The following is a 25265-nucleotide window of genomic DNA, read 5'->3' as shown; positions in this document are numbered from 1 at the left end:
ACCTGACCTCATATTATGGCCCAGTCAAAGCACAATTACATAAAGGTATTATATAAGGTGATGCTGGCTATGTGTTATTGGTGTTTAGCCTTTAGTCTTAAGGCCCACTGTCAGGATACTGGATTAGGTATATGCAATTATTCAAAAAATACCCCAAATAGATAATTCAAAACACTTCTAGTCCCAAACATTTTGGATAAGGAATATTCGTCTTATTCTTTAAATAACACATCATTTTAAGACTAAACACAGTTTCACTTTTTGTTGATATTGTTTATTTCTTGGTTTTTTTTTTTTTTTTTTTTCTTTTTCGAGACAGGGTTTCTCTGCGTAGCTTTGCGCCTTTCCTGGAACTCACTTGGTAGCCCAGGCTGGCCTCGAACTCACAGAGATCCACCTGGCTCTGCCTCCCAAGTGCTGGGATTAAAGGCGTGCGCCACCACCGCCCGGCTGATATTGTTTATTTCTTTAAGACAGGGTTTTGCTAGGTAGCCAAGACTAGGTGGAATTTGCCATCTTCTTGCCTCAGCCTCTGGGATTACAGACAGTTTTACATTTGTGTGTAATTGTGTCTAACTCTTGCTATAATGTAAGCTCTCTGAAGGAAAGTCCATGCTTATTATTATATTGCTGGCATGTAGCCAACTAGATAGCTCATACATAATTTTTAAATTACTGATTACCTTAAACATACAAACAAAATATGTAAACACGTTTCACAAAAGGGGAAGTACAGATACCAGTAGAAACTTTCAGCTTTCTGTGTAATTAGGAATACAGATTAAAAGGCAAAGACAAGGTACTGTATCTCCATGTTGACAATTATTTTAAAGATTGGTAATATCAAGTGACCATTTAAAAGCATGTTCATTAAAGGGGTAGTATTAAATAAAGACATGACCTTAATATATTGTGGGTATAGTTTTAAGTTATCAGGAAGAATTACATTCCAGTTCACTTAGTTTTGTTAATTTTGTTTTACAAAAATAGCTGTGCATGTATGTTTATATGCACATAAATTCATAGCAGAGGTACTGAAGATTTTGTGTGCTGTCGATGGTGCTTGCTTCTAGGGAAAGAAGGAGCATGATGGTAAGGGAAGGTATCAAGTGAGTGTCTGTTTTTCCCTTCCCCACTGTAGACTTGTGTTTGTGGAAGGGTCCTAGCACTGCAGCTGAGTGGGTGGGACACTTGCCTAGCATGCTCATGGCCTTGGTTTGATCCCTAGCATTTCATCAGAAAAACCTTGTAATGAAGCTTAGGCGTGTTCCCAACTAGCTCTTAAAACTTAAATCAACCTGTTTATATTCATCTGTGTTCTGTCACATGGTTCATTGCCTCTCCTCCGTACCCTAAGTCCAACTTCACAGCATCTGGCTGGTGAATCCTCTGCCTCAGATTTTTTTCCCAGATTTCCTATCTCTGCCTGGAAGTTCCACCTATCCTCTTCCTGACTAGCTACTGGCCATTCAGCTCTTTATTAACGCAATCAGAAGGTGCCTTAGGCAGGTGAGGAAGGACAGACATGTCTTACAAAAAGACTATCCCCACAGAGGAAAAAGGCTCAAGTATGTGTGGAAAACAAAAAACCAAAGTATGTTACAAGAGGAATAGCATTGTATAGAAGGCAGTGGTGAATCACTGAGGGACGTCGTGCTTCCTGGTTGAGGAATGTCAGTAAGTCAGTGGTTCTGAGAGGTATGCATTTGATACAGTGAAAGAATTAATCATCTTTCTAGAAGCCTCTAGATTCCTTTGTCAAGTTTGAGGACTCCTGTGAGTGGTTTCTTAAAAATGAATTTAAGGTGTGTAAAATACACAAGTGTAAGCATTGGAATCCATTTGCCAAAATACAGAAAACCAAGATTTATTTGTAGTTGTGTTTCTGTTTGTTTTAACATGATCAGTAAAGTGTCCTCATAGTGGTTATCATGGTGACTACTATACATTTCAAAATAATAATTGGCATTAAATATAATTTTTTCTTAAGACTTTTTAAAGAAATTTTAGTTTATGTAAATGTTTTCCCTACATTTATATCTATGTACTACATGTGTGTCTGGTGTCCTTGGAGGCCAGAAGAGGTCCTCAGATCCCCTAGAACTCTAGTTCTAGTTCATATGGTTGTGAGCCACCGTGTGGGACTGTGGAAGACCATTCAGTGCTCTTAACCCTGAGATATCTCTTCAGCTGTTAAGACTTATTTTATTTTGAATGATTTGTATCCATGTGTGAGTATGTACTGAGTACTAGTATCTTTCAAGGCCAGGAGAGGACATTAGATCTGCAGCTAGCTAGTTAGAGGTGGTTTTGAGCTGCCTGACATTGGTGCTAGGAACCAAACTTTAGTCCTCTGTATGATTAATATCTGCTAACTGCTGAGCCAACTTACACTTTATTCTTTTTTTGTGTATTTAAGGCAGATTCTCACTGTAGCCCAAGCTGGCCTTGAACTTGTAGCAATTCTCCTTTCTTAGCCTTCCTTAATCAGTCTAAGTCAATTGACTTTTAGGAGCCTACTGAATTCTATTCCAGATTATTATTACTAACAGTGAATATTATTGCTTATTATTAAATAATAATTATTATTAAACCCTTTCTTCATTGTAGTGGAATATATTTGAAATTATAGTAGCTGGGAAGGTAAAACAGGACTCGGGGTTCAAGGCTAGTTGTATAGTGAGACTCTGTCTCGGGGGAGAAAACCCAACAAAATAAAACCCACCTCTCATGAAACTCAGAAAACCAGTACACATGGAAAAAGTAGAAGTCTCAGTGGGGCAGTCCAAAATGATGCTATAAAAGGCTTTCTAATTATTATTAAAACTACACTTCTGTTAGTAAAGCAAGTATGTTTGTTGAACATTTAAGAATTATAAATTTAAATTTCTGTGATAATTTTGTTTGAGTGATGTGTATATTTATCACTTTCTTTTTCTCCCTGTGCTGTCCTGACAGAGGAACTTTACTCAGGATACACAATGTTTCATTCAGCGGTACTCCTTTAGCTGTCCTTCTTTTGATTTTCCAGGTTTTTGATTGGTCAAGGAGCACATGTAGGAGCTGTCAACAGTGAAGGAGACACACCTTTAGATATTGCAGAGGAGGAGGCAATGGAAGAGCTGCTTCAAAATGAGGTTAATCGGCAAGGTAATACAAAGAGGACATGTCCAGAGCTATTTGTCTGTTTGTTTGGTTTTTTATAAATTATTCCTCTCTCTTTATAATGTTTTTCAAAATTGAGTATGTATCATAAGACGTGGCCATAAAAGTATATAGAATAACTTGAGAGTGAAGTAGCAGGCAAAAGGACATACAAGATAAATGGGTCACCTTGCAAATTTGAACAAGATGGCCATAAATGCCTGCTGACAGGAGCATTTGAGCTGAGCTCTGCATGAGGGTAGAGAATGAGTCGTGTGAATCTGGAAAAAGAGCATTGTGGACAAAGGAAGCAAAAATGGAAGGGTGAGAAGGTGCCTGGTGTAACCAAAGCTCCCCCAAGAGGACGAGCACCATCAATGTGGCAGAACAAAATAAAATTACTAGACGAAGTTGGGCAGTAGTAGCAGCAGGCCATGGGTGCTACAGAGTCTAGCTTTTAGTACTAGTAAATTAGGAAGCTGTTGGAGGGATCGAGGCAAAGGGCGAACGGGATGTGATATTTAGAAGTTTCTGGTTGTTAGGCCAGGAGTAGATTGAAGGGGTGAAGTGTGATATTTAGGAAATAATTATGATAATCTAGATACAGTGAGCTTAGACATGAGTTGGGTGTAGATTAAGTGATTAGAAGGTGTGTGTGTGTGTGTGTGTGTGTGTGTGTGTGTGTGTGTGTACGTATATGTAGTAATCGCAGGATAAAACAGGGTTTTGCTGTGTATCCTAAATGCTTTAATTACAAGTATTTGTCATCATATCTACATCAGAGGATTATGAGTATAGTTTGATAGCTGGCCAAGAATAGTATTGAGTGATAAGATAAAGGAAATGTAAGAAAGAAGGAATCCGAGATCTTTAAATGAGCGATTGAATGGATTAAGTTTCTATTTGAGATAGGAGGATTGTGAGAATTATGTTTTAGAAGATCATTTAAACATGCTAAGTTTGTTTTGCCTGTTAGATATTCAGGCGGTTGAATATGTGAATTTGGAGCGAGATACAGGGTGGAGATATATGGTAAGAGGTACCTCTGTGGTAGAGAATGGTTGCTAATGAGTACAGAGCTGTTTCTAGGAATGATGGGGATTACAGAATTGATTGTAGTAACAATTGCACAACAGTGGATTTTCTAAGAATACTGAACCGTATACTATAAATAGAATATGAGGTTATCTCTTGAAGGAATTTGTAAAGCACATATAATAGGATATTGCAATGCTGCTTCTGGAGATATGTCCAAAAACAAGAGAGTCCCTAAAGATAGATGTGTGCACTCCTGTTTGTAGCAGCATTGTTCACAATAACCAAAAGGTGGAAATAAACCAAGGGTCTACTGATGAAGAGACTAATCAACGAAGAGCAGGGCATAGGTACGATGGGCTGTTGTTAAGCCTTAATAAGAAGGGCCTTCTGATATGCTAGAAAGCCTGGGAGAGACTGTATGGGGTGACATAAGCTACGAAGAAGGACAAGCACTGTGTCATCCCACCTAGATGATGGACCTGGAGTAGTCAAAGGTGGAGAAAGGAGAGCCAGGTGTGGGCACATTCCTGAAAACTAGTAACCGTGAGGCAGATGCCGAAGGATTTTGAGTTCCAAGCCCTCGTTGACCGCCCTGGGATAACCTGTGTCAAGAGGAGAAGGAGAAAGGTGCTGAACAAGGCCTGAGAGTTGTTCAATGGATACAGAATTTCAGTCTCGTGATAAGAAGGAGGTCAGGGTTCATTATATAGCTGTTAATATACTTCCCTCATGGAATGCTTGTTCAAATTGGTTAAGGTGACCCGTGTGGGTGTATGGCTAGGACCTGCAGTTTGCTGTTGCTGCCAAGCAATATGAGAGTCAGAGCTCACTCACAGATCACTAGTCCAGGAAAATGGTATATGTTCAAGTTCCTGTCAAATGCATAACCTTCCTTAAGTTGAAAAGACATGCCAAGCTGTTTTAAGATGCAGTCTGTATATGTAAGGAAGATTATAAGATATAATGGAAATTTCCAACAGCGTTCAGGTAACTTTTCTTATGTTTGAACTTACACATTGTAAAATAATGAAAGCATGTAACTATCAGATCTTCAAGGGTGATGCCTATGTGCTTTGGTAGTGATACACATTATACCGTGAACTGTAATTTCTCTACTGCAATGGCTCCAGGCTTTAAAAATTATGAATAGGTTGACAATTTTAACTTTTTTTTTTTCCAGCTAACTAAATAGAATACTTCAGTATATTTCTTTTCAAAGGAAGGTCAGAGGTACCTGTAGCATGGCCACAAAGCAGTTATTGGGAAGGAGAGAAACTAGATAGAATCAATCCTTGCTGTAGGATTCCATCTTACAGAATTCTCAAAAGTACAAGCAAGCTGCAGATGAGTGGTTGCCTAGTATTGGGTAAGATCAACAGTGGCAAGAGGGAGAATTAGAGTGAACGTGAAGAAGTTTGAGTGATAAACTTTTGTTCTTTAACTTGATTGTGGTAATGATTCTGTAAATGTGTGTATTTATTAAAACGTTCCCAATTGTACACACGTGAGCCTTGTATCAGTTATACTTGAATTTTTAAAAAAAAATCATAATTTTAAGCCAAAAAGGAAATGGAAATGTAGTTAGTGATAGTGTTCTCTTAGTATATCAAACATTCTGGGCTCAGTTCTCACTGCTGCAAAACAGCAGACAAACAATATTCAAGATGACAACTTTTATATGTATTTTGCCATAAATTTTTTAATTTAAACTGTATTTATAAAATTACTATGATCATACAGGTATTATCAAAACTGTTATACTAAAGTTAAATAATTGAGGAAAGATATGTGGTGTTGTTTTAAAGAGTTGGCTTATGCTGAAGTATGGTTCATCAGGAAGTAGAAGATAAAAGATTATAAAGGAATAGAAATTAGATAAAACTCTGGAAAATGGAATCTTCTTGTTCCTTAGGATTAGAGAAATCCCTTGACTACTGGTTTGTTGGAAATAAACAGGCATGAAAACTGAGGGGATGTATTTTAATTAAAACACAGAGCAGTGGGTTTCATTACGGCACTTCATACTTTTTGTTTCGATCCCCCACACCCACTTACACTCTCTGCCCTTTCACTCATCGTGTTCTTCTGTTACCTCTCCCATACTCCTGCCTAAAGTGTCCCCTCCCTCTCACAGTGTCATGACCCATCCTGTACGTAGGACATATGGAAGAATGGGGCCGGATCCACACGTGAGAGAAAGCATGTGGTCATGTTCGCTATTCTGAATCTAGGGTGCATCAGAGCTGAATGTAATTTCCAGATCTGCCCGTTTCCCTGTAAATTTCATAATGTCACTGTTCAGTACAGCTAAATAAAATTCCGTTGTGTATAGATACCATATTTTCGTTCTCTGTTCATCTGTTGAAGGGCATGTAAGCTTATTCCATTTCTGAGGAAATAATTTGAACAGCTGAAGTAGACGATTATAAAAGGCAGCCAGAGCCCAGAAGAAATAACACATATTAGAAAACAGTTATAAAACAGGGACACACAGCTTTAGGTGTCCATGCTCTGGGTGAGTGTTTCTTCCATGGGATTTCTAGAGCTGAAGAATCTGAAAGAAGAGATGCATAATACATAACCTTTCTGTTGTTTTGCTTCTTTGAGATAAGGGCCTTGCCCTGTGGCCCAGGTTGCCTCAAGCTCACAATTCTGCCTCCCGACTCCTGAGTACTAGGATTACACATGTGTGCTGCCATATGCAGTTAAGAAAAACTTATCATCTCTTTTGCCATGATGAGTATTCAAATGGAAAGCTGTAATTTTCTGTCAAATAATGGTAATTCTTTAAATAAAGTAAATCTTTTCATCCTGCTTTTTATATAACATTAGCAGTTATTGACGATAAGTATAGGTACACATGGACTTGGCAGTACAGGCTTATCATGTCAGGACACGGAAAACATCAGAAGGAACCTAGAACATGAGTTCCAGACAGTGCTGGGTTCCGCCCTATCTGAAATATAAAACATTACAAAGAAGAAAGAAGGCTGACTGGTTGTGGAGCCTGGGGGACTCCTCTGTCTCTGCCTTCCCTGCGCTGGCATTGCACCATGCCAGCCAAGTACCACCTAACAGCTAAGCCATCTCTCCAGCCCCACTTGAAGTTGTTAAATAATTCTTTGCCTTTGCCTTTTTAAAGAGGGATCTTGTTATGTAGCTCATGCCAGCCTATAACTCACTTGGTAGGTAGCCCAATCTGGCCTTAAATTCAGATACTCCTGTCTAAGCCTCCTGAGTGCCTGCCTTTTGCTTTCTTATTCTACTATATTTGAGTAGTAAATAGTAGTAAATAGTAAATTGATTTTGAAATTAGTAATGATTGAACAGAAGCTAAAAGAATTTTTGCTTCATATTTCATGTGATTTTTTTTTGTTCTTCTTTGTTGCCTTTTTTTAAAAGCTAAGGTTACAGATCAGACATTTGTTTGTTTGTTTGTTTGTTTGTGACAGTTTCTCTGTGTAGCCTGACTCTCCTGGAACTCACTCCATTGACCAGGTTGGCCTGAACTCAGAGATTGCCTGCCTCTGTTCCCGGGTACTAAGATTAAAAGCATGTGCCACCACTAGGCACAAATAAGTTTTTTTAATGTTAGCTAACCAAATTGGTTCTTTATTATGCCTGAGAGATTTGGATGCATTTTTTTATAACTTGCTATGACAGTTGATAGTCTAATCACTTTAATATATCCTACTTAGTTTTCTCTTCTATTTGCGTTGTTTAAAAGTATTAGAACTATAGCAGATGAGTGAAGGACCTGTTAAGTAGATACCCTTAGACGATAAGGCAATAAAAGAAAAGCAGAATCAGTTTTAGAGCTGGTGCTAATTGCTAACATCTTTGTGTTTGTTCCTGATCTAAAGCTTTATATATGTTAATTTTCAAAATAACCCTGTCAGGTAGGTACTATAATTTCCTCATGTCACGAATGAATAATCTGAAGCAGAGCATGCATGCTTTTCCCATGGCTAGTGAGTACCAAGTCAGGTTCAATCTCAGCCAGTCTGGGTTCACTTCTAGTTCTTAAGCTATCATACTAATAGCCAAATAAATTAGGGCTTTCTCAGCATCACTAGTTAGTTTATCAAAGCTCTGAAATTTAAAAACAAGTCTACTAAATTACATGACTTACTGATAGTTTTGTTTTAGATTTTGATGAACTAAACATTAGTTGCATTTTTAAAAAAAATTAAGAACAAAGGAAGAGAGATCTGGACAGATGGCTCAGTGGTTAAGAGCACTAGTTGCTCTTCCCGAGGCCCTGGGTTCAGTTCCCGGTACCCACATGATAGTCACAACCATCTATAACTCCAGTTCTAAGGGATCCAACACCCTCTTCTGACCTCCATGGGTACCCATCACACAGGTGGTACACATATGCAGGTAAAACACCCATGCACATAAAACATGAGAAGAATTTTTCTTTTCTATCTTTCCATAAGCTGGGTTTTCAAAATGTTTCCTCTACAGCATACCTTAAACTTGGATTGCTTTGGCAAGATTTGGAGGCAGAAGGGATGTTAAGTGAGGAACTTTCTTCCCAGGGTGGTACAACACACACTTTTCTACTTACTTCGGAAAGGGAGCCCCTGACAGACTGAAGTAAGAACTGTACCAGTGAGTGGCTAGGAGAGCCAGGGAGCTTGTATTGGCATTTCTGACAGGTGTATGGGGGAGGGAGCCGGGAGGACTCCAGTGCAGCTGGATCGCTGAGAAGCCGTCTTGCTAACAAGAGTGGCAGTGAACTGAAAGCTGTGTCCTTGGAGCTGGCTGCACAGTCTGCAGGCAGCTCCATCAGTCTGCACTCTCCTTTCCCAGCTCGTCAGTCTCCTCCTTCAGTAGTTGTTTACTTCTGTAATGCTGGGGAGGGACTTTTGAGAATCTTACAAGTTTCTGCTTTCTCAGATACCGTGACATTTTGTTCACCTCCTGAGCCTCCTGGAAGAATGCTTCAATTCCAAGGAGACTGCTGTACAACAAGGGAGTAATTGCTTTGTAATTGGATAAAGATAAATAAACACCAAAGTAAGAGTCTGAATGTTTTAAGATAGTGAAAGTAGAAAAAATTCTAAAAAGAGCTGTATCCTGGGAAGTGGTAATTTTCCAAGCAAGCAAAATGAGGATATGATCTGTGTAGGAGATAATTGCTTAAATAGCGTGATGCACTTGGGAACCTAGATGGAGATCCAGATTGTTCCCACCGACTGAAAGTAGAAGAGGAAGACTAGAGATGAAGTTTAAAATGCAAGTCATCCAAGACCTTGTCTCAGAAGAAATGTTCAGCCATTGACAAATTCTAGAGAGATGAAATGACCAAATTTGGGCTATTCCAGTCTGGCAGTGGTAGGAGTATTGAACTGGAAGGAAGGAATGAGTTAAGTGAATGATCAAAGTACAGTGTAAAGTGAACTAGTGATAGGAACTGTCAGATTCTGAGGTGTCGGAGATGGCACCTCAGAATCTGTTAACTAACTGAGTAGGGATATGGTAAAGGGACAGTGACTGCCAAGGTTCTGGATAAACTCATACGTGGTGTAGAAATACACACGCAGCAACAGGTTAGTTCCCAGAAGTTGCTAAGCTTTTACTACTGAGTTTGAGATACACATGCCAGTGTTCCACTACATTATTTCTTTTCCTGTTTTTCTGCTTCTTAAGCTGATATGCAGCTGATCTTAACATCTCTAACCAAGTTTGTATGAGGCAGGACAATTGTGCATATGAAACTACATTATTTTATCTGGCCCTGCCACCAAATGAAATCAGTTCTATTTTTAATATATTTTACTATTTTGTGTGTATGACATCGTTTTCTTCTGTGTCCAAATTAATATCTGTCGAGACCAAGAGCAGATTCTGTTGCTGGATCATGAAGCATCCAGAAGGAGGTGCTTCACTGCCTCTACGATGACCACTCCAGTGAAAGGTGTAGTTGCCTCCATACTGTACGGCTGTTTCCTGTCTTCACGGTTCAGCATAGTGATGCTTCTAAATTAAGATGATTGGGTCACACAGTTCACTGTCCTCTAGAGAAAGCCTGACATCCTCTGTAAAGAGAACATTCTGTGTAGATTCCCGCCCAGAAGCCAACTGGTACTACATTCCCTCTTTCCCAAACGATGGTGTGGCATCATTTGATGTATTTCTTGCTTTAATGTCATTTTAATTAGATGCTGTTCTTTACCAGCCTGTAGAAAAGCTCCTCATTAATCACAGTCATTTTTGTCCTGTTTTATTTTTTTTCACGGATATAACATTTTCTGCTTTATAAATAAAAGCAGCTTCACTTCTCATAAAGTACTCATAGCGGGCACTCAGTACATACCAGGCTGGAGAGGAGGGTGGGTGGGTGGATGGGTGGGTGGATGGATGGATAGATGGAAGGAAGGAAGGAAGGAAGGAAGGAAGGAAGGAAGGAAGGAAGGAAGGAAGGAAGGAAGGAAGGAAGGAAGGAAGGAAAGAAAGATCCTAACCAGACAGTTGCATATATGGATATAGATTATGAAACTATATTAGCTAAAGGAGATAAAAAGCATTGTCCTATTTTTTATTCATTTATTTGTTCCCTCAGAAACTATTTCCTTACCACTAAACTTATTTCCTATATTCTCCAGATGATGGAGTTATAAAATAAGAGACTATCTTTACTTTTGATAAGCTCAGTATTCTGGAATACAGTGCTTATTTATAATTTATAAGTAAATTGTCGTGTGTCATTTATTAAGTAACCATTAATTGAAGCCATAAGACAAGATAAGATCATTTAGGAATTTCACCTAATTTAATTTTTCCCTCAAGATATGGAGCTCTTTGAAGATTGGAATGAGAAAATCGTATTTGTTTTTTACATTTATCCCCCTTTTATCACGTTAGCCAAATGCAGTGCTTATCATGAAAGCCTTTCTCTGGAAGTAAACAGTACTGATCGTATGGAGAACACGCTGTGCTGAAAAGAAAGGGTGTTAGAGGAAAGAGGGCCGGTGAGGGCTTGATTCTGCGTTCACACTCCTCCACACGGCAGAGCCTGGGCCACCTGACTCGTGCAGAGCAGAGCTGCACATATATATATATATATATATGTGTCCTGAGAATGTGGTAACACGTAGCAGAGGCAGGTGAATCTCTGAGTTCAAGGCCAGCCTCGTCTACAAAGCTAGTTACAGACTGGCCAAGGCTGCACAGTAAGACCCTGTCTCAAAGAACAAACATATCCAGAATAATACTGTGGAGCAAAAGCTAAATAATTGACTGAGAAGGCTAATAAAATATCTATTGTATTTCACATTCTTTTTTTCAATAATCAGTAGCCATTTTTCAAAACCATGGTTTAATTGTTAGTTTTCATTTAAACGTGAATTTTTTCATCTTATTTCACTGCGTAGCAATGGGAAGGCTGTTCTCCAGTAACAAGAATGAAAACATACATGCTTTTTCCCCACCAGGCGTCGACATAGAAGCAGCTCGAAAGGAGGAGGAGCGGATAATGCTCCGAGACGCGAGGCAGTGGTTAAACAGCGGCCACATCAGTGACGTCCGGCACGCCAAGTCCGGGGGAACCGCGCTGCACGTGGCGGCTGCCAAGGGCTACACCGAAGTTTTGAAGTGCGTATCACTCTTGACGGAGTCTCTCATTACTCACTCTCTTAACATACGTGCCAACATTATTTTGAAGCAGACTGTATAAATGTTTGTTCTCAGGAGGGAAAAAGATGACCTCGAATAAAATTGCTTTTGTTTCTAAAGTTCTTCCTCAAATCTAAAACTTTTTCAGTATTTCTGTTCTCTGGTATTTTTGTTTGTTTCAGTTATAATTTTCTCATAAAATGGATTTAAGTGTCAGCCAACCGTTATGTTACCTGTCAGGCTGATAGGTAACACATCATAGAGTCGCTGAAGACTCCCACATTGACCAGATGTTGAGAATAAACACAATATGTTAATAGTTTTCTTTTTATATAGAAACACTAGAATTCAGTTTGCTAATACTATAATATTAAATATTAATCCATAAACACCATGACTATATAAGACTGTATGTTGGTCGACTAATTTCCTTGCAGCAGAGAGTGTGTGTGTGTGCGTGTGCGTGTGTGTGTCTGTCTGTCTGTCTGTGTCTGTGTGTGTCTAATATCCTCTGAATAAAAACAATGAAGGAGCCCTTTCCAGACTTCCTGACCATTTCACCCTCAGTAATGTAGGTCTCTCTTAGAATAGTAAAGTGCTTCATTTGTTTTCTTGTCCTTACCTGTTTCTTTCTAATCTAAACTTTTCTGTATTTTTCTAACTCCATTAATAAGTGATATGAACATAGTGAGTTACCAACCAAATAATAATTATTCTTTACCCCAGCAGGTAATTTTACCTACCTCTAGGAATTTTTTTTACAGGTATTTTCATCCACTTAAGAAGAAAGATATGTGCCAGCAACAATTTGTAATAAGGGTAGAAAAATGGCATCATAAATCGTGGTACATAGTTTCCATGGAAGACTCTGTAGCATTTAAAACATAAATGAGAAAATTTCTTTTGTATTATAGAATGAATGCTAGGGTTATTATGAAATGTCAAAATCAAGTGAAGAAATAAGTATTAAATTAAAAATTAGATTTGTAGATGAAATTTCTCCATAGAGTTGTCAAAATCTATAGTTTTGTTAAAACCATGTAAAGTAAAACTAATTATCAATGTTCAGCTTGGGAAAATATCCTCCTTTTGTATTCTTGTGTGTGTGTTCATGTGTGTGTGTTTGTGTATATGTGTACATTTGTGTATTGGTATGGTCTGTAGTGTGTGTGTGTGCACATTTGTGTATGTAGTGTGTGTGTGTGTGTGTATGTGCGTGTTTGTATGTGGTATGGTCTGTAGTGTGTGTGTGCGCGTGTATGTTTGTATATGTGTGTGTGTTTGTGTATGTGGTGTGGTCTGTAGCATGGGTATGTGTATTGTGTGTGTTTGTATGTGGTGTGGTCTGTAGTGTGTGTGCATGTATGTTTGCATGTGTGTGTGTTCATGTATGTGGTGTGGTCTGTAATGTGTATGTTTGTGTATGTGGTGTGGGCTGTGGTGAGTGGGTGTGTGGTTATGTTTGGTACTTACATGAATAAGTAGAAACAATGAGTCTGGTAAAGAAGACACCTCTTCCAAGTGGAGTCTTCTGCTTTCTCTCCCTGTTCACATGCACGGCTCCTTTCGGTTCGGGTCAGGTGCCTTTCCTCCTCTGCCCCTGCCCTGGGGCTGGTTTGCCGTTTCCCATTTTGCTGTCCATCAGAGGAGCTCTTTGAGTATAGGTGCTTTTGTTTTCCTTTCTTTCTTCTTCTCTTTTTCTTCTTTTAATTTTTGTCTATTTTCTTTCTTTCTTTGTTTTTCCAAGTGTCCTCCTCATAGGACCTGGCACATTTAGAGAACCATGTTTGTTGAAGATGTATTTTCCTGCTTCAGTCTTCCCTCTGCACCCACTCCCAAGTGTTTATAATTTTATGTTGCTCAAGAGATTAACATCGTTAAAGTTCATATTTCCTAATGAGGATATGTTTTTATTATCTAATAGTCTAGTGTTATTTTTCCTTCTTATTAATACAAATTCTGATCATACATACAGTAGTAGAGGTCTGTTTACATCTGTTAGCCTGCTCTTCAGATCATTGCTTTTAAATACTGGTCTGCAGACAAGAGCCAGGCAGCATTATAAGAAGCATATAGAATCATTATAATAAGGGTTATTTTTGTTCAGATATCCTGTATGTAAAATTAGGGATGGAGGGGTATAGATAGCCAGGCAGGCAGGCAGGCCGGCAGACACAGTGGCACACGCCTATATTTCCTCCACTTAGGAAACAGAGACAGGTTCACCATTGGCTTGTCGTATATAGCAAGATAGTCTCAAAACCAGCAAAATATATTTGGATAGACAGAGCCCTATGGCGCTGATCCAGTAGTACTACAGTTGACCTGGAGAATATTTTTTATTAAAGCAAGTGTTTAGCATGGCTTTTGTTACTGAGCACAATTTGGAAACAGCTGCTGTAGCTAGATATTATTAATAAATAGGCTGGGTTATATTTCTTATGTTTTGGCTTGTTTTACACAATCTCACTCTGTAACCCAGGCTAGCAGCAGTCATCCTGCCTCAGCCACCTAAGTGCAGTGATTACATGTGAACATTTACATATAACCATCACTTCTTAACAGTAAACAAGTAGAGAGGATTATATATTAGCTGTCACTACCACCTCCTGTAGGTAAAAAGAAGCCCTTCTCAAGCTCACCATCTTGGAAAGTCAGGTAAAAGTATACTAGATTTCTGATGTAAAGCATCGTTTGCCTGTGTGTGGGGCTGTGCTATGTGCAACTTATAGGTTCATTATGTGAACATGATTTCTGAATAAAACAAAGGTTGATGTCACTATGCAGTTAAAAGGGCATGCTAATTTATGTAACTCTCTGCATTGTATTAAAATTTATTCCTATTTTATAGCTTGTTAGTGATTGAAATATCTGCTTTCTGCTGCAAAATATAAGACTCAATACCCTTGAAATATGTGTTTCGCTTTGTTTGTTCCTAACAGATTATCAGTTTCTTTTGAAATTTTTTGTAGCAGATCATAAAGGTTCACAAAGCTTCCATGAACCATTTCCTCAAATACAAAGCAACTAAGCATTACAGAACAAGCTTCTTGGATTCTGGTATATTTTTAGGCCACATTTGGCCTGAGATGATGTATCATCTGGACATCTAAAGATAGCTCTTGCAGCAAATAAGCTTTATGTACAGATTGGTCCATTGTGCTTAATCTTACCCTTGAAACTGGGCTTTTCATGAAAACTTTCACTTGCAAGTGATACTAACAAGAATTAATCAATGTCATATCAAACTATAAGAGTTAAAATGATTAGAATTAATTAAAACCTCATTGTGGCAAAGACTTGAGTGTCTTCTCTAAATTACTTTCTATTTGCCCTAGTTAATTCATTAAGAGGAGGAGGAATTGGAAGTCTGAAAAGAATTAAATTGTAAATTGTGGTTAAATTGCATGGTAGAAGGCTATTGATCATGTTTGTTAATTTCTAGATTTTAATGATTATCTAATTCACTGTAATTTCTTTAGACTTTTAATACAGGCAGGCTATGATGTTAATATTAAAGATTATGATGGCTGGACACCTCTTCATGCTGCAGCTCATTGGGGTAAAGAAGAAGCATGTCGAATTTTAGTGGACAATCTGTGTGATATGGACATGGTCAACAAAGTGGTAGGCCTTTTAAACATTTTAACACTAGAAACAAAATTCTAATTCAATATGATAATTCAAGTTTATGAATTATGTGACCTTTATCTGCTGTCTATCAGGAATTTATTTATTAATGTTTAAGTTGTTTTGGCTTCTGAATGAGGTGTTTGTCTCTGTTCTGCAGAAAAGGAAGTTAGGATTCCTTGAGTAATCATACTGTCGTACATATACAGAACATTTGAGTACTTGCATCACTACTATATTCTTAGGTACTCATAAATTAATTATGTGTCTGTGTAAGTGTTTGCCGCTGTCAGTAGAAGTTGGAACAGTGTACCATGGTGTTTCTCGTTCTTTTTGGCTGATTGTCTTTAAGGCTTGGGCTTGTTTGTTTTGAGACAGGGTCTCACATAAGGCTGACCTTGAATTCTGTATGTGGCTGAGGTTTATGTTGAACTTACCTCCTGCTTCCACTTCCCGTGTACTGAGATTACAGGCTTACACTGCTCCAGGTGCCTGATGATAATCTTACTAGCCTGCTCACGGTAGCTAAGTGATAGTGGATACTGAAACGAGATTATTGAGATACAACATTTACAAGAAAACAGTTCCATGGGTAGATGATTTACTTAATGAGCCATAATTGGATAAAGGAAATGAGGGAGAAAATAAATGTTGTACATCATATTTTTACAAAAACATGCAGATTCAAGTCACCAGGTTTCTTAGATCACTTTTCCCTTTCAAATGGGTAGCGACAGCAGTATTCTTGCTAGCTAGTCTCCTACTCCATGTTGGTAAACAGGTTTCACGTATTCACAGTTAAAAGCTTAAAGTATGTGTTCTATCTGTTGTCTGAGCTCTGGTCTGCAATTCAACTTCGAGTACCCTATAGGCCACTTACTCACTCACATGAGTATTGCTGATAATTGGTTTATTTAGTAATAGTGACTTCCAAAAACGACTAGAAGGTAGTTTTTTAATTGATGGAAACAGTTTTCCAAAAAGACTATAACTTCTGAGTATGAATATGCTGTTTCCCTGGCCGGGTTGATATTCTCTGAGACACATATAATATATAATCTATATGAGAAGAATTATTTAATTTTGCATTTGGCCTTTATTTATCTTCTTAGGTATAATTCATAATTATTTATGGAGAGACAGGAAAAATAAAACATTTCATTTCATCACATTGAGTTTTCTTATTACTATTATAGCAGCTTTTGTCACCATAAATTTTGATCTTGTATTTCTTTATTCCAATATGTTAGTGGCTCTGTAAATGATTTTGAGATAAGTCCCATATTTATTCTCTATTGTCCTGCCTTTTCATGTGTATTATCTAATGTTATCCTTTCACCAACCCACAGAAATTGTGTTTGCAGATTTAGGAAAGTGATCAGAGAAGTTGAATAATTTTCCTAAAGCCTCACTTTGAGGTTTTCTCTCCTCTCCTCTCCTCTCCTCTCCTCTCCTCTCCTCTCCTCTCCTCTCCTCTCCTCTCCTCTCCTCTCCTCTCCTCTCCTCTCCTCTCCTCTCCTCTCCTCTCCTCTCCTCTCCTCTCCTCTCCTCTCCTCTCCTCTCCCCTCCTCTCCCCTCCCCTCCCTTCCCTCCCCTCCCCTCTTCCCTCCCCTCCCCTTCCCTCCCCTCCCCTCTTTTCTCTCTCTCTCTCTCTCTCTCTCTCTCTCTCTCTCTCTCTCTCTCTCTTTTCTGTTGTTTCTCTACAATTTTTTATTTTGTTTCTTTTATTTGTACAAATACTTCTTTTATAAAATATTTTAACCTTTATCTTAATAAAATTTCTTTTAAAATGCAAGGCTTTAAAAACATTTTAATAGACATGATAAGGTAGACAGAATTCTAAATGTTTTTATGCCATATTTAGTCATAATTTTTAGGTTTGTTTATTTTTTTAAAAAAATCAGTAGTTATGTAACTTTTCTATGTGGGTCCAGCTGTCTTCTCTGTTTTTTGTTTTATTTCATCTTTTTTATATGTGTGTAAGTATTTTGCTTGCATGCATGTATGTGCACCACATACATGCCTGGTACCTGCATAGGTCCAAAAAGGCTTTAGATCCTGGAACTGGAGGGTTACAATGGCTATAGGCCAGCATGCCTATATGCTGGGAATGGAATGCAGGCAGCAATGGCTTTTTGTTTTGTGTTGTGTTTCGTTTTTTTTTTTGAGACAGGGTTTCTCTGTGCAAACCTGGCTGTCCTGGAACTCAGTCTGTGACCCAGGCTGGCCTCAAACAGAGATCCGCCTGCCTCTGCCTCCCAAGTGCTGAGATTAAAGGCATGTGCCACCACAGCCCGGCTTGGCAAGGAGTGCTTTTATGCTGGGCCATTTCTGAACAGTCCTTTTGGTTTTTACTGACTACTCTTAAAAACAGTATGTCAGGCTGTTTCTGTTTGCTTCCCCCACCCCATTTGTTTTTTTGAAACAGGGTTTTTACATAGCCCTAGCTGTCCTGGAACATACTGTGTAGACCAGGCTGGCCTTGAACTCACAGAGTTCTGCCTGCCTCTGCCTCCTGAGTGCTGGGATTAAAGGCATGTGGCACCAATCCGGGATCCTTTTTCTTTTGGGGAAAGTACTTTCTATAATAGTTCAAAGTTAGCCGGGCGTTGGTGGCGCACGCCTTTAATCCCAGCACTTGGGAGGCAGAGCCAGGCAGATCTCTGTGAGTTCGAGGCCAGCCTGGGCTACCAAGTGAGCTCCAGGAAAGGTGCAAAGCTACACAGAGAAACCCTGTCTCGAAAAAAAAAAAAAAAAAAAATAGTTCAAAGTTATCCTCAACTCAGTGTGTAGTCCAGGCTGACCTCAAACTCTTGATTCTTCTACCATAGACTTTCTAATGCCAGGATTATAGATGTAAGCCTCCCTACTTGACATATCTTATGTTTAATTAGAGCATATCATTTTGTGTCAACTGTGTGAGCTGCTATATGAATTTATCATGTTCTTTCATTCGTTCATTAGTACTTTAAGATTTATTTTTACTTTATGCATATGGGTGTTTTGCCTGCGTGTGTCTCTGTGCACCATGTATATAAAGTGCCCAAAAGGCCAGAAGAGGTTGGATCTTCAAGAACTGGAGCTAAGGATGGTTGTGAGTCACCACGTGGGCTCTGGGACTTAAACTTGTTTCCCTTGTTAGAGCAGTTGGAGCTTTTAGCCTCTGAGCCATCTCTCCAGACCCAGTCAGTTCATGAGTCCTTGTTTTCTTTAAGACATCAAGTAAATGCTCTTAAAGTATTATGAATGTTTATATGAATTAAGTGTAGAGAACATGATTCAGGGCCCACATACATACCAACATGCATATACATGTCACACCATACATGAAAGATTTTTTAAATGAAAGTATGATAATGGAAATAATATAGAAAATGTACAAATCCTATAAAGTTTATAAAAGTCTACATGGAAATGATGTTCTAAGAGTAAATAGAAGTTTTTTCTCAACTTTTTAACTTGTCTGCAAACTATAAAACATTTATCATTTTAACTCTTAATATTGATTTTTAAATATAAAAGTTTTTATTTTGCTTTGTTGGCTTATTAAAATAATTGTTTTACTAGAATGTACCTATTGCCTCTTCTTTGTTTCTGTCAATGCACAATGATTAGAACATGTTTTTAGCTTGATGTCATACAAGTTTAAGTATTTCTGCTGCTAATGGCATGGGTATTTGTTTTCCATCATTATCCTGCCTGCCCTCGTTCTTACTTGCTGTGAAGTCACATCATAATTGCCTCAGTGCAGACCTGGGTTCTATCCCCACATCCTCTCTCTTCCCTCCATGACCCTGGCCAGTTACCACTCGGGCTTTCCCAGCTAAACACTGAAATCAGAACAATTTTTGGAACTACTTCACTGGTAGTTCTAAAGACTTAAATATGTCTGCAAATACAGTTCATTTAGAACAAGTGAGAAAGAAAAAATGAAGAGACTGACATTGGATTCAAACCATGGCCTTGACAGCACTGTGGCTTTGCTAATTAGTAGGCATATTGAGCTGATTTGTCAAGCAGCTTGCTTTGTTGTTTTAGTTTGACACGTTCTCACTTTCCGGTGTCGTCTTATCACTGTGTCCTTCTTAGTTGTATGCAGCTGCTTTCCCTGAGGAAGCTGTGCCTTCCTGTGCTTGTATCCCATGAGTAAAGCCGTGGAACGTGATGCTGCTGCTAGTCTCATCATGGTCAGGCTTCGCTGAGCTCCCTAGTGTCTTACAGACTGCATGGAGCTCATGCTTGTGTTACTGAAGGATGGATGTTCATAGGTGGTGGTGGGATGCTGTTTACCTTGAATTTTTCTCTGTTTATAGCCCGCACTTTACTTTAGTTTTCATTTTCTGTCAGCTGCAGTTTGCAAAGTAGACTCACTAATCAAGGGAGAAAATGAAAAGAAAGGTTAGTAAGGTAACCCAGTTTCTAACTATTAAAAAGGGAAATTCTTCCCTTTTCATTTAACTGCTGCACAAATGTAATTACAATTCATAAAATTCGTGATGGGATTTTATTCATAAGGGTTGGTAAGTTTTTAAGAAATCAGTGAGTTAATCTGAACATAAGACATGATTTTTAAAAATACGAATTGCATTAAAATGTAGAGCTTCAAACATTTTAAAGCTAATTGTACAGAGAGTACAATATATCAAAACTGGAATTTCTGCCTTTAAAATTCTGAACAAGTTATTTTATAACAGATCTTGGTTTGGGTTTTGTTTTGTTTTGTTTTAAGTCAATTTAATTCTTAGCTTTTACTGCTTACAACTGAAATGGGACAGGAGAGATGCTGGAGTTTTACCCCTTGGTTTGGTAGAGAAAGGTGACTTTTTAAAACACAGTGTTTTTCCACAGGAAATACAAATACACTGGCAATGTTCCTTTGAACTAATTTTTAAACTAAGCAATACTTGAGGCTGCTGAATAAGCACACGCATGCACATGCGCACGAACATTTTACTTTTTAGGAAATAATCAAATTAAAAGGCCTCAAAACCTAGAGTTACCACATGACTCATTAATTTCACTTTTAACATGGAAATTGCCCCCCCCACATACAATACACACACACACACACACACACACACACACACACACACACACACCTGTACAACAGTCTTCATAGCAGTGCCTTTTTAATGACTTTATTATTTTAATTATTTGTATGTGCATGCATCTATGAGTATTCATACTTGAGTGCAGGTACACTAGAATGGAGGCCAGATGCATCAGATCCCCTAGGACTGGAGTTAGAGGCAGTCACCCAGTGTAAACACAAGGAACTGAACTTGGATCCTCTGTGGGAACAGTCATGCTCTTCATCCAAGTAATGCTTCATATCATAGGCAGAAAAGCAATGCAAATGAGCAGTTGTTGGTTTAGATTAGTAAGATGTCACCATGCGTCAGAATTGCATTCTTCAGTGAAAAAGAGTGAACTAGTAATACAAGTTATTGCGATTAATCTCGGCAGCATATGAAATGAAAGAAACCTGTCTAGGGGCTGGCAAGATGGCTCAGAGGTTGGGAGCACTGACTGCTCTTCCAGAGGACCTGGGTTCAATTCCCAGCACCCACATGGCAGCTCACAACTGTCTGTAATTCCAGTTCCAGGGAACCCAACACCCATGGCAAAACAACAATGCACATAAAATAGTATATATAATTACACATATACTGGCATGTATTTTCATCCATAGATTCATGTAACAGCACATGGAAAACAATAGAGCTGCATATACACAGACACATATATACATAGAACTCTATAATAAAATATACATATAAAAGAAACCTATCTAAAGGAGTATTGTATGGTTCGACTCATATAACATGTCTAGCATAAGCAAATACATAGATATAAGGTAGGTTAGTGGTTGCCTTGGTTACGAGAAATGGGAAAAAGATAGGGAGACACTAAAGGATTTGGTTATTATCTTGAGGGTGGTGAAAGTTTTCTAAAATTGTAGAAGTTACAACTCTAAATATTCTCAAACACTGAATCCATATACAACATTGAGTCATTCTGGTGTTAAAACATACAGAAGGTATTCTGTTCCGCTGTTCTCTCACCTGAGTTCTCACGTATCATTGGAGTTCTATGTTAAATGTTTCCAGGGACTGGAGAGTTAGCGAAATCACTGAAGTGTTTCCCTTGCAAGTCTTATGACCTGAGTTCAGTCCCCAGAACCCATATAAAAAGCTGGGTGTGGTAGCCTGAGCTCTCATTCCCAGTGCTGGGGAGCAGAGACAGGGGGAGCTGGAGCTCACTGGCCCAGCCTGGCTTACTTGGTGAGTTCCGGACCTGTAAGAGACCCTGTCTGTAAGAAAGGGATGGGGCAGATCTCATGTTGCCCTCTGAGCTCCACATGGGTGCTCACACATGTGCATATAGACCTACATGAATCTGAAATGTGTGTGCACACAGTTACCTAGATTTCTCTGTTGTTATTCAAAATTTGGATGTATTTATATTTATCAAAATTCATGATTTATTGACTTTTTACTACTTTTCATCTCCTGTCTAGGGCCAAACAGCTTTTGATGTAGCAGATGAAGACATTTTAGGATATCTAGAAGAGTTGCAAAAAAAACAAAATCTGGTATGTTTGATTGCTAAAATTGCTTATATTAATGAATTCTCCAAGCTTTGAATTTCAAGCACTATTTTAAAGTTACTCTAGTAATCACAAAATGACAGTGGGTTAGAATATAGGGGTGGTGGTGATGTGTCACCCATTTTGTTGGTTGCCTGTTTCTGTGTCTTGTCTTTAACAAAATGAGTACTTACAACATGTTTTTCTAATTTCCTAAGACAATATGCTTTAAAGATATGACTGTAAACTTTGAATTTAAAATAGAAGGTCCCAAACAAGCAGGGGATTCCATAACGAGGAGATAGAGTCTAAGTAAGTTACTGTCAGTAACCACCTTAAGAAGGCAGTGGATCTTGACTTCTGTGAGCTGAAAATGGAAAGATTGACATTTTTCTTTTTGTTGCTGGTTAGAATTCCTGGGGTTTGTTGTGTTTTATTTAAATTGTCAAGTGTTTTTCAAGCTTTTTCTTTGCAGTTAAAATTTAAATCTTTTTAAGATGTCATTTTTTATAACTTCCTTCTCTTTGTACTCTGTACTTTGCTAATTAATGTTACCCTTCTTTCCTTTGCATAACTGTGGATAAAGCTCCATAGTGAAAAACGGGATAAGAAATCTCCACTAATTGAGTCAACAGCAAATATGGAAAATAATCAACCACAGAAGACTTTTAAAAAGTGAGTAAATGATGAAGCAAGGTTTCGTTTCTGCTATGAATGGAATAACACACTGGACGGTGGTGGCACACGCCTTTAATCCCAGCACTCAGGAGGCAGAGCCAGGCGGATCTCTGTGAGTTCAAGGCCAGCCTGGTCTACAAAGCGAGATTGAGGACAGGCACCAAAACTACACAGAGAAACCCTGTCTCAAAAAAACAAGAAAAAAAAAATGAATGGACTAACAGTAGTCACTGGAGCAACTATTGTGGATCTGAGGGAAAATAGTAATGTATTTGAACCTTTCATGTTTACAATCAGTTGAAGTTTGTTTTCCTTTCACAGCAAAGAAACACTGATTATTGAGCCAGAGAAAAATGCATCTCGCATCGAGTCTCTGGAGCAAGAAAAGGTTGATGAGGAGGAAGAAGGGAAGAAGGATGAGTCAAGCTGCTCCAGCGAGGAAGACGAGGAGGACGACTCAGAGTCGGAAGGGGAGGCTGGTAAGATGAGAAGCATGCATACATTTGTTATGGTTGTACTGTTCTTGCAGTTTGATGTAACATAGGAACAGGCTGCGGTATAAGCTTTTTGTACAGATTGGCTCCTTCATTCCTGTTGTGTCTGTCTTGGGAACTTGGGAGTTTACTGTTGCCTGCCTGTCAGGAGGCTGTGGCTCACCTCTGCTTCTTGCTGATGTGCGTTCAGATTTGAAGAAGAAGATATAGAGGCTTCTCAGAGTGTCCTAGGACCCTACAGGACAGTGCAGATAGAGTTGAGCGTCTTCCCAGCAGTTCAAGAGCACAGCTACTGAGTCCTGTGCTTCATTAGCCTAGAAGGCTGGCTGTGTCAGCCTCCCAGATTCTCCTTAAGTGCCCACGGAAAGGAGGGGCTGCTGAGACAAGTTACTCTCCTGTGAGGCTATGGCACAATTGGTTTGTTTTGAGAAATTTGAAGATACGGCAAAGTGCAATATAATAAACATTCATGCTCTTAACTACTGAGATTTCAGATGTATTAACTTTTGAAGCTCAATTATACTTCAGATTTTCCTTTTAGTAAAATTAAGGTATTCCTTTACCATCTACCTAGCTATCCTTCCTTCCCAAAAGGAAATCATGAGATTTTCTTTTAGTTTGTGTCTATACTCTTATAGTACACTCAAGAAATATGTAAGAACTGTATTATAATACAAGAGTCATTGTTTACTTAATAGAGAGAAAAATGCAATTAGGAGAGTTGACACTTTCATTGGTTGATTTATCTTCAGTGCCTACAACAGTGCTTGAAACATAGGGACAATGGGTGTTTTTTTGAATGACACCCTGTAAGCTAAGTACATTAATTCAAAAAAAATGAAATTGTGCATATTTAACTTCAGATTTCTTACAGTCAAGAAAATCATATTCTCTGGGACACTTAGCCATATTGACATGAGTATAAATTGTCAGAAGTAGTTTTTTTAGATTTAGTGGAATAATGATCTTGAATAACAGTTACTTATCCATTAGAAAATTAATGACTATTGTAGGTTTTTTACTAATATTGCTAAGCAATTAAAGTTTAAATGTTATCTACAATTTTTCCCTCTAGTTCAGCAGTTCTCAACCTTTGGATCATGATCATCACAAAACATGTATTTTCGATGGTCTTAGGAACCCCAAACCATAAATTTATTTTCACCACTCCTTCATAACTAATTTGCTGCTGAGCGGCATTTCAGTTCCTGAGACCTTTGGAAAATATATTTCCAGTGATTGCGACCCACACGTTAAGAACCACTGCTCTAGTTTTAAGAGTTATTGAAGTGAGGGCCTGTTTGTGCCCTTGAGTGTTTATTTTTAATGTTAGTTAAAGTTCTGCATTCCTAAAGACAGACTTCTAGAAACTCCTTTCAGACCTTCCAGCTGGGCTAGAGAGATAGCTCAACTGATAAAGCATAAGGACCTGAATTCAGAGCTCCAGAGGCCATAGGAAAGCCAGGCAGGCATGCTGGCTGCTTGGGATGCCAGCCTTCAGGAAGCAGAGACAGGAGATTCCTGGGGAAGCCAGCTAGCTAGACTAGCTGGAGTTGGTAAGCCTCAGGTTCACTGAGGAACTGCATATGTTGACTCTGGGCCTCTGTGTGCACACACACATGTGAACAGATATAGAACCATTAAATACACACACACACACACACACACACACACACACACACACACGGATAGTAATAAGGGAAGAGCCACAGGAGCCTAATTCCGTAGACTCTCAACTCTTAATGTTTTGTTTGTTTTTAATAGATAAGACAAAACCAATGGCTTCTGTAACTAATGCTCACACTTCCAGCACACAAGCAGCTCCTGCAGCTGTTACAACACCTACTCTGTCTTCCAGTCAGGGGACCCCTACGTCACCTATTAAAAAGGTAAGCCGAGACTGTTATGAAACATATAAGTATTCTGTTTACGTACCATTTGCACTAACTGGTTAAAATGGTTTGCGATGGTTATAGTTGGTGTTTTACAATTGATAGAAAGTTGACACTGTACTTAATAGCTAATAAAGTATGGCAGGAAATCAAAAGCTTTTGCAATATGAGAATTGG

General features: G+C 38.6%; 1 protein-coding gene across 9 annotated transcripts in view; it reads left to right on the top strand.

The window, feature by feature from the left end:
• Positions 1 to 25265, top strand: part of Ppp1r12a (protein phosphatase 1 regulatory subunit 12A) — a 109324-nt gene that overhangs the window by 49360 nt on the left and 34699 nt on the right. For all 9 annotated transcript variants that reach the window (XM_028873035.2, XM_028873032.2, XM_037196782.1 and 6 more), the window contains exons 3-9: positions 3032 to 3150; positions 11625 to 11784; positions 15288 to 15432; positions 21956 to 22030; positions 22611 to 22699; positions 23024 to 23181; positions 24961 to 25085. In XM_028873035.2, the coding sequence (XP_028728868.1) occupies positions 3032 to 3150; positions 11625 to 11784; positions 15288 to 15432; positions 21956 to 22030; positions 22611 to 22699; positions 23024 to 23181; positions 24961 to 25085 (871 nt within the window). The remainder of the gene's footprint in view (positions 1 to 3031; positions 3151 to 11624; positions 11785 to 15287; positions 15433 to 21955; positions 22031 to 22610; positions 22700 to 23023; positions 23182 to 24960; positions 25086 to 25265) is intronic.

The sequence above is a fragment of the Peromyscus leucopus genome, chromosome 18, assembly GCF_004664715.2.
Source record: "Peromyscus leucopus breed LL Stock chromosome 18, UCI_PerLeu_2.1, whole genome shotgun sequence".
NCBI classification, from domain to species: Eukaryota; Metazoa; Chordata; class Mammalia; order Rodentia; family Cricetidae; genus Peromyscus; species Peromyscus leucopus.
This window is presented reverse-complemented; position numbering and strand designations above follow the sequence as displayed.